This window comes from Acanthochromis polyacanthus, chromosome 12 (assembly GCF_021347895.1).
Source record: "Acanthochromis polyacanthus isolate Apoly-LR-REF ecotype Palm Island chromosome 12, KAUST_Apoly_ChrSc, whole genome shotgun sequence".
NCBI lineage: Eukaryota > Metazoa > Chordata > Actinopteri > Pomacentridae > Acanthochromis > Acanthochromis polyacanthus.
This window is the reverse complement of record NC_067124.1, coordinates 28,775,325-28,792,530: the sequence shown is the minus strand read 5'-3', so window position 1 is coordinate 28,792,530 and position 17,206 is coordinate 28,775,325. Positions and strand designations below refer to the sequence as shown.

At 37.7% G+C, this 17,206-nt stretch overlaps 1 protein-coding gene across 2 annotated transcripts; it reads right to left on the bottom strand.

Moving 5' to 3' along the window:
• Window positions 1-11,041: 11,041 nt before the first annotated feature.
• On the bottom strand, window positions 11,042-17,149 carry LOC127536482 (membrane-spanning 4-domains subfamily A member 8-like). Of its 2 annotated transcripts, none has more exons than XM_051956979.1 (7): window positions 17,007-17,149; window positions 15,219-15,413; window positions 14,887-15,006; window positions 14,397-14,453; window positions 13,899-14,126; window positions 12,554-12,676; window positions 11,042-11,473 (listed from the first exon to the last, which is right to left on the bottom strand). In XM_051956979.1, exons 2-7 carry the CDS (start codon window positions 15,393-15,395, stop codon window positions 11,408-11,410), a joined length of 771 nt encoding a protein of 256 aa, XP_051812939.1. In that variant the 5' UTR covers window positions 15,396-15,413; window positions 17,007-17,149; the 3' UTR covers window positions 11,042-11,407. The 2 variants fall into 2 exon arrangements, with proteins under 2 accessions (XP_051812939.1, XP_051812940.1); XM_051956980.1 differs by lacking the exon at window positions 17,007-17,149 and adding an exon at window positions 16,506-16,622.
• Window positions 17,150-17,206: the final 57 nt, after the last annotated feature.

Genomic DNA, 17,206 nt, shown 5'->3' with positions numbered 1-17,206 from the left:
GAGACAGACCATCATAACACTTAAAAATTTAGGTCTTTCCTACAGAGATTATTACTCCGTCAAGAAACTGTGGAATTATGTGACGATCAGTGTAGTTTGTCAATCTTTCTGTCCGTGTGAAACATTACTCAAAAACAGACCAACGGATTTGAATGAAATTTCCAGGGGAGGTCAGAAATCACACAAAGACCAAGTGATTAGATTTTGGCAGTGATGTGGCTTATAATCTGGATCCATGGATTTGTTAAGGATTTCCCATTGCCAGATATAGCTGCCGGCACGGTCGCTGTAACCATGACGTGAACACTCTGTCTGCTACCCACTGACAATCACATGATTGTGATCCTACTACAAATTGACCGTGATTTATTAGTTGAAAATCATACAAGGAACAAATGATTAAACTGTGGGGTGTTTTTGAGTCCCATCAATCACTGCCAGCTGCTACATATTTGGGTCACACGATGTAGCAAAACCCAGCCAGACACGGTAAGTTCAGCCGTACGATTTATTAATTGTTTGAAATCAAATTGAGATTCGCTTAATCCTTCAGCCCGAATCTTGACACAATTCATACGCATTTCACTGAAGTTACACACAGATACAGTTTTTAATTCAATAAATGAATACAGATTTTTTTGCATTGAACTGATGTTTCTGGAGACATTGAAATTCCTGTGGTTCATAAAAATACACATCTTGGCACTGATACAACTAAATTCTCTAACTAACAGGCTCAGTATAATAAAGTGTACTGTCATTATTAGTCTTGCCTTATTTTTTAAGGCACTACATTAGTTCATATTTTCAATATCACCACAACTACTACTGTTGTATTTAAGCATAATCAGCATTGTTAATAGCATTTTTTACATCACTGAACTTACTCTTCTGTCACAGAAAACAGTCACTGTAATTTAATTTATTCAGACTAATGTTTAAAACATCTAGAACGCACAACCCAGAGCTCCTTCCACCTAAAAAAACTGAGGAACTGTCAGATTGTGACTTCAGAAATTCAAAGAATTTTACAGTATCAGAGGTAACAAGAACAATATTAGACAAAACATAAATATTATATTTATTTCTATTTTATTTGTTAAGTTTTGCCCATGTAAGTACTTGACAACTATTAACACACAGGCGATCAGTATTCATTTTGGTGTAATTTACTATTTCAGAGAGTTATGGGCAAAAATCGTAACTAAACTAAACCTATTTTTATTTAAATCAAATCAACCTCTATTGTAGGAATAATAGAAAAAAAATGTCTGTATCTTAAAACATTTAGGTTGTTGCACAAGAATGAGAAAAGTCCAAGATGAAATGTACAAATATAGTGTAAAAAAAGAAAAATACAGTTAGTTTAAAAGCATTTAATAGGTACAGTGGAATAAAACTAATGGTGCTATATATTTAACATACAGTTTTTTATGTGTGAAATATCTAAATTCTAAATGTTGTGGGATTATTAACATGTTTTTGTATGCGTTTATTGCTTTGGTTGTAGACAGCTACTTTAGAAAGTTTCATCTTTGTGCAGTAAAGAACTAGACGAGCCTCCAGTAGAGGGCAGAACCACACCCATGCATGATAGTCTGTATCAGTTTTGATCATCCTATGTATACCCCTTCCTACTTGATCTGCTGACCTCTAACTCCACAACTGAGCAGGGGACCTTAGACTGATCTTCAGTGCCAAGTTTGATTATCCTGACTTCAGCATTTGCAGATATATCTGACCGGACATACCCACATACATACTTACCCAGCCAGATACCGAAGCAAATGCAGTAACCTGACGTACGTCAGGCGTGGTTAATAAGAATTTAATTAAACCTGTTTGTAACAATAATAGAAAATAGTGTATGTAACATAAAATGTGACAGAATTAGGCAGGTTGCTGCAGTAGAAACAGGAAATATTGCTTCTAATTTAGTGTAGAAAATGTAATACAGTAATTTTTGTCAAATATTAGTGTTTTTGAGTGTTTAGTTACATTAAACTGCTTTTTAAGAGTAAAAATATTGTCTGTTTCCTAAATAATAAAGCAGGTTTCTGCACTATGAAGTTGAAATATTGCTACTAATTTAATACAGAAAAGAAAGTCTGATGTTTTCCTTTTTATTTTAATAAAACCAAAGAAATCAAGAAGTAAGGTACAAATACATCCAAACTAGAGTGACTGTATTTGAGTTCCACCACTGTGGCATCACTAACATTTATAATAATAATTTCATCTACATCAGAACAAGTTCTAATTAAATTCATCTTCATCACTTTACAAGTTCCTGTTTACACACGAAAAGCATGAAGTGAATCTACTGTTCACACACAAATACAAACAGTAATAAAACATAACAATCAATAGTTTCCATACTTTTATTGTTTCACATGCAGAATATTGTAAAACAGGAAACAACAAAACAGTATCTTCACATGCAGGAGAGTCTGATCAATTCACTAAAGTCTCACTCTTCTTCTGTCACGTCAAGATTTTTATTCGATTTTTCCATTTCACAGCAGGAAACCTGAAGCACTGATGTTATTGCGAGTCGACTCATTACACGTCACCTCTCTAACCGTTAAACTAGAGTACAGCAGCCAAATAACAAAGAAAGCTCCTTTTATTAAACATATCTGTCTGTAGTTTGATCCATTATACTCACACATGGACAGCATTTTCAGTTCTGATCAGTGGTCAAACAAATCACCAAACTATTAACTGCACCTGCATGAATCTCTGCACGTCAGATAAACAGTGATATTACCAGTGGAAAATAAAACAACATATCAGTCTGTGACTCTCATATTCACAACCAGCCTCACTGTTACAGCAGCATGCTAGAAATCCTGTCATTCAGTCGGGACTTTGTTTTTTTTTTTGTGCAGCATCTCCAAGATTTTCAGTTTTCTCATCTGGTCACTGCTCGGAAACATTTTTGGAGACGTCCGTCACCATGTGCACATCTACAAACCTCCCTTATACCAACAACATTACTGACTGAGGCACAGCACTCGCAAGAAAAAACTTCAAATTGACAGCGGCATTTCAGTTCAGTGCAGATTGTTAATAAAGAATAGATGAATGCATTAATTTAACACGAAAATCACCCAGAATTTGCAAACCGTGCTGCCTGAATCTGAGGCAGGATCACAGTTCCTGCTGACATTCAGGCTACAGGATCAGTGGTGACTTCAACCAGCAGTGGTTTGAAGTATTCTGGCTCCTCAGTGCTCTGAAAGAGACAAAGAACATGGAGAAAGTTCATAAAAAAGGAGTCGACACACTAAAATCATGTTCGACAAACTCACAAACTGCAAGCTAGAAACGTTCCTAGGAGGTTCTGCAAAGTTCTACTCATATTTTCAACAGGAACTTTTCACTTTAATTACCAGAATGTTCTTCTTCAAGGCAGGATGTTCTTCTTCAAGGCAGGATAACGAAAGGAACATTTCATGAAGAACGTTGTCATCTGAGGTCTCAACATCTTGACATTTTCTGAATGTTGCACTGAGGACATCCTTCCTTTGTTATAATTGTAGAAACGTATTTTAGAAGAACATTTCTTTCACGTGTTCCCTCAACAAAAAGGCAAAATGTTCCACCTTTAATATGTCACAGAAACAAACATAAGACATGTTTTTAATAGTTTTGTGTTTTTGAGGTTGTTCTGTGTTTGTGCTGTACATTTATGTATTTTGTGGTTGTTACTGTCATGAGCCCTGCTCCAGTTCCTGTTTCTGTCCTTCATTCTCCCTCCTGGTCTCTCTTTCTTCCTCCTGCTCTTTCTCTATCTGTCTATTCTGTTTTGATCTGCCTCCCTTTGGCTCCCTCTCTCTGTGTCATCTCTCTCCCTCTTGTCTCTCTCGTCCCTGTGTCTTGCTCTCCATGCTCTCCTGTCTACACTCAGCTGATTGCTGCTGGTGACACATTGCAGTAATCAGCTCACCAGCCCACAATATCACCTTTTCACTATTTAAGCCCTGCTCGTTCACTCAGTCCCTGTCGGATCATAGATACTGTTCCCACCAAGCCTGCCACCTCTGGACTGCTTCAGCCCCATGGGCTCTGCTGCTATTCCCTGTCCTGGATTTCCCCCCCTCTTGGACTCTGTTGTTGCTCCTGTTTGTCTGTTCATGGATTTTCCCCAGCCTGTTTTTCCCTTGATTGTCAGTTCCCTCATATTGTGAGTACCACTCTTTAGCTTAGTTTGGTTAATTCAGTTCAGTTTTGTAGACTTACGTTTTTGTATTCTTAGAGTTTACATGTAGAGTTGTAGTAGTTTTGGTTTGGTTCTTTCCCCCCAGTTCAGTTCTCTATTTATATATTGGTTCAGTTAATTAAATCTCTTTCAGTTATTCCCTTGTCTGTCAGTTTCTGAGTCTGGGCTTGAGTTCTCCGTCTTTCCCCCGTAACAGTTTTATGACTCAATTTGTGGATCTTTTGCAGCCAGTTTGTGTCACCTTGGAGTTCTGCGTCTTATGTCATATGTTGTGTCTCCTTGCAGTTTAGTCTTTGAAATTTTTTTTTGTAATTTTGTGCCTTTTGTGGTCATTTTTGTCTTTCTTTGCAGATGTTTTGCATCTCTTTGCAGATGTTGAATTTTCTCCGTTTTTTATCCTTTTGTGTGTTTTTGTGGTTATTCTGTCTCTTGGCAGTCGAGTTTGGCCTTTCGCAGTTTTATGTCTCTGTGGTTCTTTGGTGTCTCCTCGTGGTCTTTGGTGTATCTGTGCTCTTCATCTATTTATGATGATTTTTTTTCTTTGTACTCAGTATGTATGCTCTTTTGCAGTCAGTTTCTCTGGTCATTTTGTGTCTCTCTGTAGTCATTTGGAGTCTCTTCAGAGCCATTTTGTGTCAATTGTGATAGTTTTGTGTTTCTTTGGAGCTGATTTTTTATTTTTTTTAATAGGTGACTTTTGAATCTCTCAACACTAATTAAACACTGCAGTGATGTGTTGTGTTTATCAACTGGAAGCACAAATGTCAAAGAATTTCTGAATAAACTTTCCAAAGAAACTATTTCCATTCAGCTGCTTGGAAAGTGACATCCTGAATGAGATTTGAAGTTCACAAATGTACACAGGAGGACTGAGAAGCTGTGTATGTGTCCATCCAACATCTCCCCGTTAAATACCAGGTTTACAGGAAGATTTCTTGGTTCATACTCCACCCTGTTTGATTCCTTCTGTCTCCTCCTCAGAGCCTTGATCCCCAACACGACAGAGCTGATGGCGAGGCAGAGCTCCAGGACCGACAAGACGATCAGGACACCACTTATTCCCTACAGCAGCATCTGGACGGACACAAACAACAGCAGGGCCTCACAGTTATGGTCAAAGTGGTATTATTGTTATTTAATCAGTACTAATTCGTTCTCGGGACAGAATATTTGTATTGCACAATGGACAGCGTTGCTCTCACTTCCATGTTGTGCTACATTCCTGTTAACATACCAATCTTTGAATCAAAATAAAATTTCAAATAATTATCATGTAACTTCAGAACACATCTGAGGCAAAATGTAAACTGTAACTATTTCTATTAATCTGGAGACACTACAATTCACTGATGTTCCCTAAACGCCTCACAGTCAGGCTGCAGTCAGCTGAGCTGCTGTGCACAGAGAAGCCTCTAGTCTCCATCAGTTACTGCAGCAGCTCAGATTAAAAAGAGTGAAAGAAGAAGTTCTAATGTCAGATTTACCTGAAACCAACTGGATTTATCTACATGGGCTGTTTTCTGTTTCTATTTTTTATCTGATCTTTAAAATCTGAATGAGTTGATTTTGCAGCATACAGGAAGTGCCAGTGGTTAAAAATAGTTTTGCAAATTAAAAAGTGCTTATTTTACTGATTAACTGATGTATGATTGTCTACGTGGTCAACTATCAGTTGAGGAAAGTGTTTGAAATTTGCAACCCTAATTTGAACATATTTTAATTTATTATACAGTTAAAAATAATGATCAGATTAAGTTCTTACATGACCCATTCCCTTCCCATTACAAACATTTCTCAAATACAGTGTAGTATTGTTTAGTTTATTAGCATTTGAATATTTTCACAAACTTTAATACTCTGGATTTCTGATGACTTTGTGTCTGAGACTCCATCCATATATGCCGTAAAGAGACATTTTTCTCATATTTGTAACATAAAGCCTTCAAAAAATTTCTGTGGGTTAAATGAATGTGGTGAAACTAAAGTCAAAACCTGAAAATATTCAATCAATATTCATCTAAAAGCAGAGAGAAGCTGCAAATCCATGTTTCAGAAGCTGAAGTCAGCTGTGGAGATGGTGATCATGAACATACAACTTATATTTTGACTGCAGAAATAACTCTTTCCATACTTACCTGAGTCAGTTTGTTGGTGTCAATGGACCTACAATGGTCACAATACCATTGTAGGTCAGATATCTGTATTTTAACAAAACAGAAAAATTGAAAAAGACCAATTTAATTTATTTACCATATTTCTGTAACTGTTGAGCAGTTGTATTTTTCACAGTTATCATGTAAATTAATACGTTTTTCTGCTATTTGACTAAGTATTATCTGTACTTTAAGAAAACAAGACAAATCAGTACCATCACAGTTAATTAAAAAGAAGTTGAAAAAGATATTAAAAATATTCAGTTTGTTACAGTTCACAATATTTTACAAACTTAAATGTCTGCAAAAATCTAACTTGTCTGCCATGAAATGTTAGCTCAAAATAATGATTCTCACCTTTAATAAAGGTGTTCTTTCTGCTTTGACAGGTGCTGAAGTTCACTTTGCTGCTTCCAGGTTGTTTTTCTTTGGGCTTATCTGAGTTTATGGAACACTTCCAGCCTCAGTCAGCGGCCAGATCCATCTGAGACAGCGAGCTTCACACGTCGGAACAACAGAAGTTGGAACAACAGCACAGAGTGACAGCAACCTCATTAAATAATTTAAACTATTAATTATTACTGAAATGGACTCAAGATCAGTCCTGGTGAGGATCCAACAGCAGGTCAAGGTCAGACAGGTAAGTTGGAACACAGAGTCACAGTTCAGTTTGTTGCTTCCAGCTGATTGTAGGAGCTTTTCCTCATCTGCAGCTTCAGACAGCAGCAGGATCCATACGAGTGTCCATAAAGACAGAGAGCTGCACACTTTTACCTTCAGAACAACTTCATTAATTAGTTATTATAGCTATAAATTATTTGTGACAGAGGTGGGATTGATCACAGTCTAACGGTCAGTCACACTGTCAGCTTTTGTTCAGCTCAGACAGGTGATCCGTCACACAGTCACAGTTTATCAGCTGCAGTTTAATCTGATGTTCAGCTTGGAACCACATCACAGCTGTGGTGATATTTTAATGTTTACAAATTTAAGAGTTAGATTATCATCACGCAAAAAAGTTGTAAGCACAAATGAAAGCTGCTACTGACCTCTCACTTTCACAAAGTATGTTTCATGTCTTTATTGGTTCTTTAACGCAGGGGGTGTAGTCTACGTGATACGCAGGTATACGCCGTATACCCACTAGAAAATTTTCCAAATTTCCGTATACCCACTTAAAAATGCGTAAAGATATGCATACCCAGGGGAATAAATACGCAGGTATACACCGTATACTCACTAGAAAAGGTCCCGAATTTTCATACAACCACTTAAAAATGCGCAAACATATGTATTAGTATGTTTTTGACATAACGTTCGCTTTCCTGTTCATAAATTCGCCTTCTCTGTGTTGGGAAGCGGTGAAGCTGTGTGGGACGGGGGAAGGTGTCTGGCTGAGAACAGGGCTCACTAAAAGGCGGACCGCGGTCCGGATCTGGACCCAGACGCCGTAAATTTGACAGGTCGCTTCTATTTTACCGGTGCAGCTTTCTAGTGTTTATCATTGGTCTATCAGCTCAGAAACGCACAGACCAATTATGTACGAGTTCAGGCATCCCACGTGACGCTACTCAGCCAATGAAGACTCTGCATTGCATTGCAGCTCTGCCTTTTAAAACCAGTTGAGAGATGAGCGACAGAGAGGACAGTAGTGATGGAAGTTCGGCTCGTTTCAGAGAGCTTTTGGCACTGCTTCCAAAGAAAAGCCGATTCTTTCGGCTCCCAAACGGCTCCTAATTTATTATTGTTTGTAGCCTCATATTTTAGCCTAACCTGACAATAAAAGAATGATTTGTGTTTTGACAAACTCTTTTTCATTCAGTGTTTTTATGAGAAGCCTTATAATTGACTCATTTTGTGCATTTGTTCTGTTACAAAAACAGGCATTCTTTCTTTTGTTTAATATTTCAATCAAACTTTTTTTGCACCAAAAACAAATGAACAAAACTCTGCACATGAACCCACAGAACCAGAACAGAACCAGAACCAGACTCAGCATTCAAACAGTATAAATGTCCTCAGAGCAGGCTGACATTCAGAAAAATCAGATGGCTGAGCTTGGATGGGCTGATACATTTCTTCTTTCAGTGAATATCTGCCGTGTTTTTGAGAAGATTCTCTCAGATGGAAGAAGTTGTCTCTCCTCCATCACCTTCACCAGGTGGGGCAGACTGAAGCCTTGTCCTGCCTCCAGCTCAGTGGGTCATCTGCTGGTTGATGAGGGGTTCCTCTAGATATGATCCTCCATTACCACATCAGCTGTAGGATTTCTCCTGAATCATCTCCTGTAGCTCTTCCATCAAAGAGGCTCCACACAGCAGAAGTTTGAGGTTCCTCCTCTACTTGGTCCTCTAATGGTGGAGGTGTCAGGCAGCTGCTGCTGCTCTTATTCTCTGAAGTGTCTCATCAACAGCTCTGTTGTCACTGAAGGCAAGCTTCTTTAATCTAGGATCCAGTAACATGTTTTCTGCAAGGACAGTGTTAAACTCCATACTCCATTAACATTTAAAATGAAAGAAGAGCATCCATGGAAGAATAGCAACAGAGCCTGAGATCAAGGGCGTCAGTTTGTTTTTAAAAGTTTTTAAAAGTTTACCGAGTATGAAGAAGCTATTAGGGCATCAGCGAGACATTTTCCAGCATGATAACGACCTGAAGCATTCGGCAAAAAGACCAAGTAGTGGCTGAACAAGAAGTTTAAAGTTTTGGCGTGGCAACCACAGTCTCCAGACTTGAAACCCATTGAAAACCTGTGGGAAATCCTTAATTACTATCGGGACAAGTCCACTCATATAAAAAAATGAAGAGGAGCTGTGGGAAGACTGTCAGTCAACCTGGTCAAAAATTACTGGAGACATCTGCAGAAAACTGGTAGAGTCCATGCCTCGCAGGCTGCAAGAAGTCATCAAGCAGAAGGGATACCCTACAAATTATTGACATAGACTATATTATTGGTAGATGTAAAACAAAAATGTGGTTTGACCTCAATTTAGGACTAAATTTCTTTACATATTGAAGCACAAACAAAACGGTCATAAGTTTAGACCACCTGGAATTTATAAAACATTTTCTTTCTCTTTAGTTATGTGTAAAAACATTTCAATTGTGATGTTAATAAATGTGAATGGACAATTCACAGTAAATATGTCAAGATTGTATGGAATAGTTTGATGCAATAACATTCAGTTTTACATTTTGGTCTAAAGTTTTGGCCACCACTGTATGTTGATGTAACCTGGTAGTTTTATTAGAGTCTGTGTGTAATCAAAAACTGACCGTCAAATAAATTATGGTTCAAAAACATTTTGACAACATTTATTAATAAATAACTTATATATAACTGTATATCTTAAAATAAAGTGTAGAACTTAAAAAACGTGGCTGAACAAACTGAACCAACTTCTATACATCTTTAACAATGCCTAAATCTCATAAATGTAAACATTTAAACACTTTTACATTTTTTTCTGTCTTATATATCACTCCCCTTATATCTCTGCAGCTTCATGGGAGAATTGAGCTGCTGTTTGTCCTGCCAGTGTTTTGAATCATGGCCTGAATGGTGTCAGGGTCATTCTCAAACATATTTAGAGGAGCTCATTGGTGAGTCTGGAATGCTATTTAGTTTTGATTATGTTCATAGTTGAGAAAGCTGCCTTACAGCTGTATGCTGATCCAAACATGGTCAGCATGTGACCACAGTCTGTCCTCTACTGATGTATAATGTGCAAAAGATACGACTCTCAGAGCCGATGCTTTGTAGTGAATCTGAAGAGCAGACTCCCAACTTATTTAAAGGTGTCTGAATCACCTCTTTGAAGAATAACTAATAAAAATAACACAGGCAGCTCTCTGTGTAATCCAGTACAGTTCAGCAGCAACATCAACAAAACTAAACCTCCCTAAATTGTCGGGTTTAAGGGAGGTTTTGCTGCAGGGCTACCAGTCACACTGCATCAATTAACCTTGGTGAGTGTGTTAAAGTGGCAGCTGGATTTATGGATGAACAAGTCAAACCTGTTATTTTTCAGTAAGAAGCCTTCAGGAAGGACAAAAAACTTAACTGTTCATACAGAATATTGTTTTCTGAGTCAGCTGATACTCACCAGGAGAGAAAATGTGGATGTCGGGTCATTTTAAAGTTACAAAAACTAGATTTAGTCCATCAAGATGATTCACTTTTTCTTCTGAATTTGGACTCATTCATAGTTTGATCATGACTGTTTTTGGATTTCAGCAAACCATTAAAAGCCACAAACATCTGCAAAGCCCATATTTGACTGAAAATACAAACACAGGTCGTTTAATTTGTGAACAGTAGGAATAAAAATGTACATTTGAAGGTTAAATGTTGATGCTTCTAATTTAGTGGAGAAAAAGTTAAATATTCCCCTTTGTAGTGAAGTATAAAGTAGTATGTATATGTAATTCATGGGCAGGTACTTCACAATGGTATTTGAATAGATGTACTTTCCACCACTGAGTAATTCATTACAGCGGCTCACAACACCTACAGTTTATTAATCCAGACTTTCTATCTCAAGACAAGCTTGATATTAAATTCATCTTCATCCTTTCATGTTGTTTGAAAACACAATATGTAACTGATTTAACTTTCAGACACTTTTCAAGATTCATACACATAAAAACATGTAACAGTCAACAGCTTTTACACCTTGATTTTTATTGGCATGCATAATATTGTAAAAAAACAACAACAACAACCAGAAACCCAGTAATGTCACATGAACATCTAAACTCCTTTCTAGCAACAGACATCTTGTAAGGCACATCCCTCAAGAGAAAAATCATGACTTAAAGAGATCAAAACAAAGATTAAAATGGACAGGAGCATGTTCAGTTTAGTGCAGATCACTGACCTAAAGAAATGATATAGTAGAAGTGCATTTAGTTTTAAGCAAAGTGCCAGAATGTGAAGACTGTACCATCTGAATTTGTGTGCTTCACTGACGCTGCAGCACAGAGAGTCAGTGGTTTAAAGCTGCAGGATCACAGTTCCTGCTGACATTCAGGCTCCAGGATCAGTGGTGACTTCATCCAGCAGCGGTTTGAAGTATTCTGGCTCTTCAGGGCTCTGAAAGAGACAAAGAACATGGAGAAAGTTCAGAAAAAACAGTTCACACACTCAAATTACATTACTCAAGAAGTGGTTTTCTTTGTTTTCTACAGAGTGGAACAAAACTGAACACATTAAAACCATCCCCATGTTTAGTTTATGTCGTCAATAAAAAACATAACTCTATGTCTCCATTTTGATTCCTGAAAGTTGCCTCCTGGTGCTTTAATAAAACCTCCACCTGTCTTCATTCTCCAACCAGAACCAGCATCATTGTGGTCTTTTTGTGTCTCTGTGGCATTTTTTGTTCTCTTTTCATGACGTCTTCAAAAGTCAGTTTGCATCTCTGAACAACTGTTTTGTGTCTCTTTGTGTCTCTGTAGTTTGTTTGTAACCTTATCATTAATTTGTGTCTGTGGTCATTTATAATCTCATTGCAGTCATTTTGTGTCTCTTATGGTCTTTGTGTTCTCTTTGCAGTTGTTTTGTCTTTCTGTAGTTAGTTTGCGATGTGTTTGCAGGTGATTGTGATCGATTTTCTTTTTTTGTGGTCATGTTGTCTCTGTGGTGTGTCTGTCAGGTCTTTGCCTCAACATGAATTTAAAAAAGAATTTCAGTTTTGTTCTACATTGTAGAAAATAGTTAAAATAAAGAAACACTGAATGACCTAACCTATCACCTCACTTCCAGAATGTTATTTTGCCCAACAACTAATTTGCAAATAAATGGGGTAACCTTTATGGAAATGTGTTTAGCTTAGCATAAAGACTGGTGGGAGGAGAAACAGCTGGTTGACTTTATACAAACATTAAACCTGCACTTCTTACCCTCCAAAAAAACAATTCCTTTAATTGATATTCACTTGAAAAACACTGCAGTGGTTTGTTTTGTGTGAATTGGAAACACAAATGTCAAAGAATTTCTGAATAAACTTTCCAAAGAAACTATTTCCATTCAGCTGCTTGGAAAGTGACATCCTGAATGAGATTTGAAGTTCACAAATGTACACAGAAGGACTGAGAAGCTGTGTATGTGTCCATCCAACATTTCCCAGTTAAATACCAGGTTTACAGGAAGATGCCTCGGTTCATACTCCACCTTGTTTGATTCCTTCTGTCTCCTCCTCAGAGCCTTGATCCCCAACACGGCAGAGCTGATGACGACGCAGAGCTCCAGGACCGACAAGACGATCAGGACAATGTTAATTCCCAACACCAGCATCTGGACGGACACAAACAACAGCAGGGCTGCACAGTTATGGTCAAAGTGGTATTATTGTTATTTAATCAGTACTAATTCATTCTGGGGACAGAATATTCCTATTGCTCATTTTAACGTACAAATCTCTGCATCAAAATAATATTTTAAATGACTATTATCTAACTTCAGAGCACCTCTGAGAGGCAAAGTATCAATAACTGTAACTATAACACCTCATTGGCTGAATTTTTCTGTTAATCTGGAGACACTACAATTCACTGATGTTCCCTAAACGCCTCACAGTCAGGCTGCAGTCAGCTGAGCTGCTGTGCACAGAGAAGCCTCTAGTCTCCATCAGTTACTGCAGCAGCTCAGATTAAAAAGAGTGAAAGAAGAAGTTCTAATGTCAGATTTACCTGAAACTAAATGGATTTATCTACATGGGCTGTTTTCTGTTTCTATTTTTATTTGATCTTTAAAATCTGAATGTGAGTTGATTTTGCAGCATACAGGAAGTGCCAGTGGTTAAGAATAGTTTTTTTTGCAAATGCAAAAGTGCTTATTTTACTGATTAACTGATGTATGATTGTCTACGTGGTCAACTATCAGTTGAGGAAAGTGTTTGAAATTTGCAACCCTAATTTGAACATATTTTAATTTACTTAACAGTTAAAAATAATGATCAGATTAAGTTCTTACATGACCCATTCCCTTCCCATTACAAACATTTCTCAAATACAGTGTAGTACTGTTTAGTTTATTAGTATTTAGATATTTTCACAAACTTTAATACTCGGGATTTCTGATGACTTTGTGTCTAAGACTCCACCCATATATGCTATAAAAAGAGACATTTTCTCATATTTGCTACATAAAGCCTTCAAATATTTTCCTGGGTTAAATGAATGTGGTGAAACTAAAGTCAAAATCTCGAAGTATTCAATCAATATTCATCCAAAAACAGAGAAAAGCTGCAAATCCACGTTTCAGAAGCTGAAGGCAGCTGTGGAGATGGTGATCATGAACAAATAACTTATATTTTAACTGCAGAAATAAAGATAAGGATAAACTTTATTGATCCCGCAGTGGGGAAAGTTCACCATTACAGCAGCTCCTGAGAAAAAGTATGAAAGTATAAAGCCAGTACAAAAAAAAAGAAATAGAAAAAAGAAAGACACAGTGCAAAAAATGCAGATGACATTATATACAGATGATTTTTTTTTTTAACTCTTTCAATAATTACCTGAGCCAGTTCTTTGGCCTCCAAGCACTTCTCTTGCAAGAGATCCCTCTCAGGAGATGGAGTAGTTGTAGAATGACGTCTTCTGTACCCGTAGTAGTCATAACGGTCACGGTCACAATACCAATACCACCCCCTCATATATGTGTCCGCTAAATTGATGCTGTACAGGACAATGGCTGTAATGGCAAAAGCAACTCCTGCCAGATTCAGAACCACGGTGAGGATGGCCTGAAACACAACACTCTTTACTTTATGCACAGAAATGTATAATATGTCATTTCAGTATAAAATAAACATAATATTTGTAAATAGAGTGAGCAGGTAGATTACACTCAGTGCACTGTGGCCCATTAAGTTCATCTGCAGATAATGTGCAGATTTTTGGCCCTGATTTGACCAGTAATTGGTTGGAGTGCTTCAATCCACCAACATTTGCTTCAGTTGACTACAGACCTAAAGAAAAGAAGTCCTTCTAAGATTAAAAGTTGAACTACTCACCAAACATGGACTGGGGTACTTCTCAGACAAAATGCACACGATGCCAAACACAATGAACTAGACAAAAGACAAAAAAAAAACAGCAAATAAGCTTCACAGTTCTATTCTGTCATACAAACACTGAATAAAAACTCATTGATGTAAATTCTATCATCTTCTATTGAGTGAAGACATCTCATCTTGTGCTCACACTGATAATGACATGAAGAAGCTCCTATTTTTTTAAATAAAAACGCCTCAGAACAAAGAGGTGTCTGATAAGAAGACACAGATTCAGTGTCAAACCTTCTCCAGAGCTCAGAAAGCCTGAACACTCTGAACTGCTATTTAGTGCAGGTGTTCAGTGTAATAAACTCAACAGCCTCAGTAAAACTGGAGAGACTCTACAGCTGCAATTTCTGCAGGAAAACCTCTGTTGTATTTGAGTTAATGACACAACTAAAAAATGATGAAGAAAAGAAAATCTGGAATCAAACATCAGCTTGCTTACCAACACTCCCAACCAGATAGGAAACTTGGTAATATCCATTTCAAAGCTAGATCCAGGGCCAGAGCCAAGAAGGATGGCTCCAAAGCCAAGATTGAGCAGCCCAACCATAATCTGCAGAGTCTGTGAAACAGGAAGCACAGTATAAACTACAAACATGGTGCACAACACAACTCTCTCATGGTTTCATAGAAATCATCTCATATAAACACAACAACACCTGAAGCTCAAACACAGGTCTCCATGATTTATTCAAAGTTGAAATCAAAATAAGATGGAAAAGAAAAAAAGTATGAATAAAAAATCTGAGATGATCTTGAAGCATTGATGCTCACCCCCAGCACTGACTGAGAACTTCTCTGGATCCTCCTCAGCTGCTGAGACACCGAGCAGCAAACTGGACTGTAGCAAAGACCCTTGAAGATCTGGCACAGAGGAGGCCAAGCACTTTGGGGGTCCGAGGTCAAAGTGAACACAGTGACCCCCTCGGCCTTGGTAACAGTCACAGACATCCTGCCTGCTGCTGGACACTGAAAGACAGGATTTAGAAGACACTATTTAAAAGTGCTGCATCAGATGAAGACTGAACCCAAACCTCCAACTGTACATGGATGAAGACACCACAGGAACAACTCTGCTGGTGACATTAGAGCTTCTAACACTTTCTGAAATATAAACTGGAGACATGGTGTTTGGACCATGTTGGTGAAGGAACTGACCAAATATACCTCCAAGTTAGAAACTGGGGGGCAACACGGTGAAACCAGTTTCAAGTTGGATAGTTAGCAAAGTTAGCTTGTAGATTTGATAGGAATTGTTTGCTTCTGTCTGGTTCACACAGCTGAACAATCACTGATAGTCTGAGTTAATGAATCCAGTGACAGCTTCATACTGATATTTTTCTATTGTGGATTAAATATTAAGTATTTTCTCATGAACTCGATCTTTGTTTGGTCTCTAAAATGTCAGAAAATGTCTTGTTTTGTCCAAAAACATTCAACTCACTGTCAAAGAGGAGAAAATCAGAAAATATTAAAAAATAATAATTTACACTTAGAGAACAAACAAACCTCAAACCAGTCAGATGATCATTAATGTAATATTTGCCAATGAGTCGATAAATCTCACAGATTCACGCAGACATTAATAGAAATGTGGACACAAAGAAACAATAGAAGAAATGCAGAAGTACAAACGTGGCCTAAAAAAGTTTCTGTCTTGAAATATGAAAAATAAATTCAGGACATGAATTTAACAATTTCCTTTTTCGTTTGTAAAATGAAGATATTTCTTCTTAAATCATTCATATCTACATTTATGTATACTTCAGCGATTTTCGTCCTTCGTAAAACCCGGAAATGAAAGTGATATCACATGTTGATCTTCTTTATGAAAGCTGTCTGGTCGTTCAATATTCGGTATTAAAGGTGTTTAAATCACCTTCTACTTATCAGTGAAAGCAGGAAAATAACAGAAACACCTCTCTGTATAATTCAGCACAGTTCAGCAACAGCATTAGTATCACAAAAACAAATAAAAAAAGACATTTTCTCGCTATTTCTTTTCAGTAAAAATACTGCAGGAAGCACCAGAACTTTACTGCTGTTACGGAATATCCTCACCAATATGGATTTCAGGCGGATTTAAAGTCGCAGAAACTGGATTTATTTCAGAAAATTGACCTTCTTCAGGTCAGTTCAGGTGGAACCCTTGTCTTCCTGGAAATAAACAAACTGACGCAGGTCAGGTTCGGTCTTGTTTGCTCTCAGACTTCAACAGTCATCAGCAGCGCTCAGTGCTGCTACCAGTGGTCGAATGTGGAACTGCATCTACTGTACAATAAACCCCACATGAAGCCTTGAAACTCCAGCGTTGTTTCTCACTTTCACGACCTCAACCATTTTATGGTTTGTGGCCACGTAAATTTGTTGCTGTCCATCAACCAACTGATTTTCCTGCTTTGAACGTGCCAGACAAACACATTTTATCTCCTGAAGCACTATGAGCACTGAGAAGCCAAAAATGCTGGACTGTCTTTGGCAGCAGTGCAGGACCATATTTATAATACAGACTGTAACACTAAAGCATTATAAACTGAGTCAAACACGAATAAAAAGACTTACCAGTTCGAACAGGCGCAAATCCTAAACACCAAAAATCCACCGACTAAGTGTCTGACGGAAGGATTGTTGCGCAGTTCTTTGGGAAAAGGGATGAGAATTACCAGAAGTCCCTCCTCCTGTCTGAACAAAAACTTAACCCTTTAGTGGAACAGTCGGCTGAACACAGGGAAGAGAAATTCTAGGAAGAAATGAAGGCACAA

Excerpts from the sequence above, each read along its gene's own strand:
- LOC127536482 (XM_051956979.1), bottom strand. The coding sequence starts at position 15,395 with ATGTCTGTGACTGTTACCAAGGCCGAGGGGGTCACTGTGTTCACTTTG. Across the intron at positions 15,007-15,218 it reads GTTCTCAGTCAGTGCTGGGG|ACTCTGCAGATTATGGTTGG; the intron begins GTGAGCATCAAT and ends CCTGTTTCACAG. Across the intron at positions 12,677-13,898 it reads AGGCCAAAGAACTGGCTCAG|ATGCTGGTGTTGGGAATTAA; the intron begins GTAATTATTGAA and ends GTGTCCGTCCAG.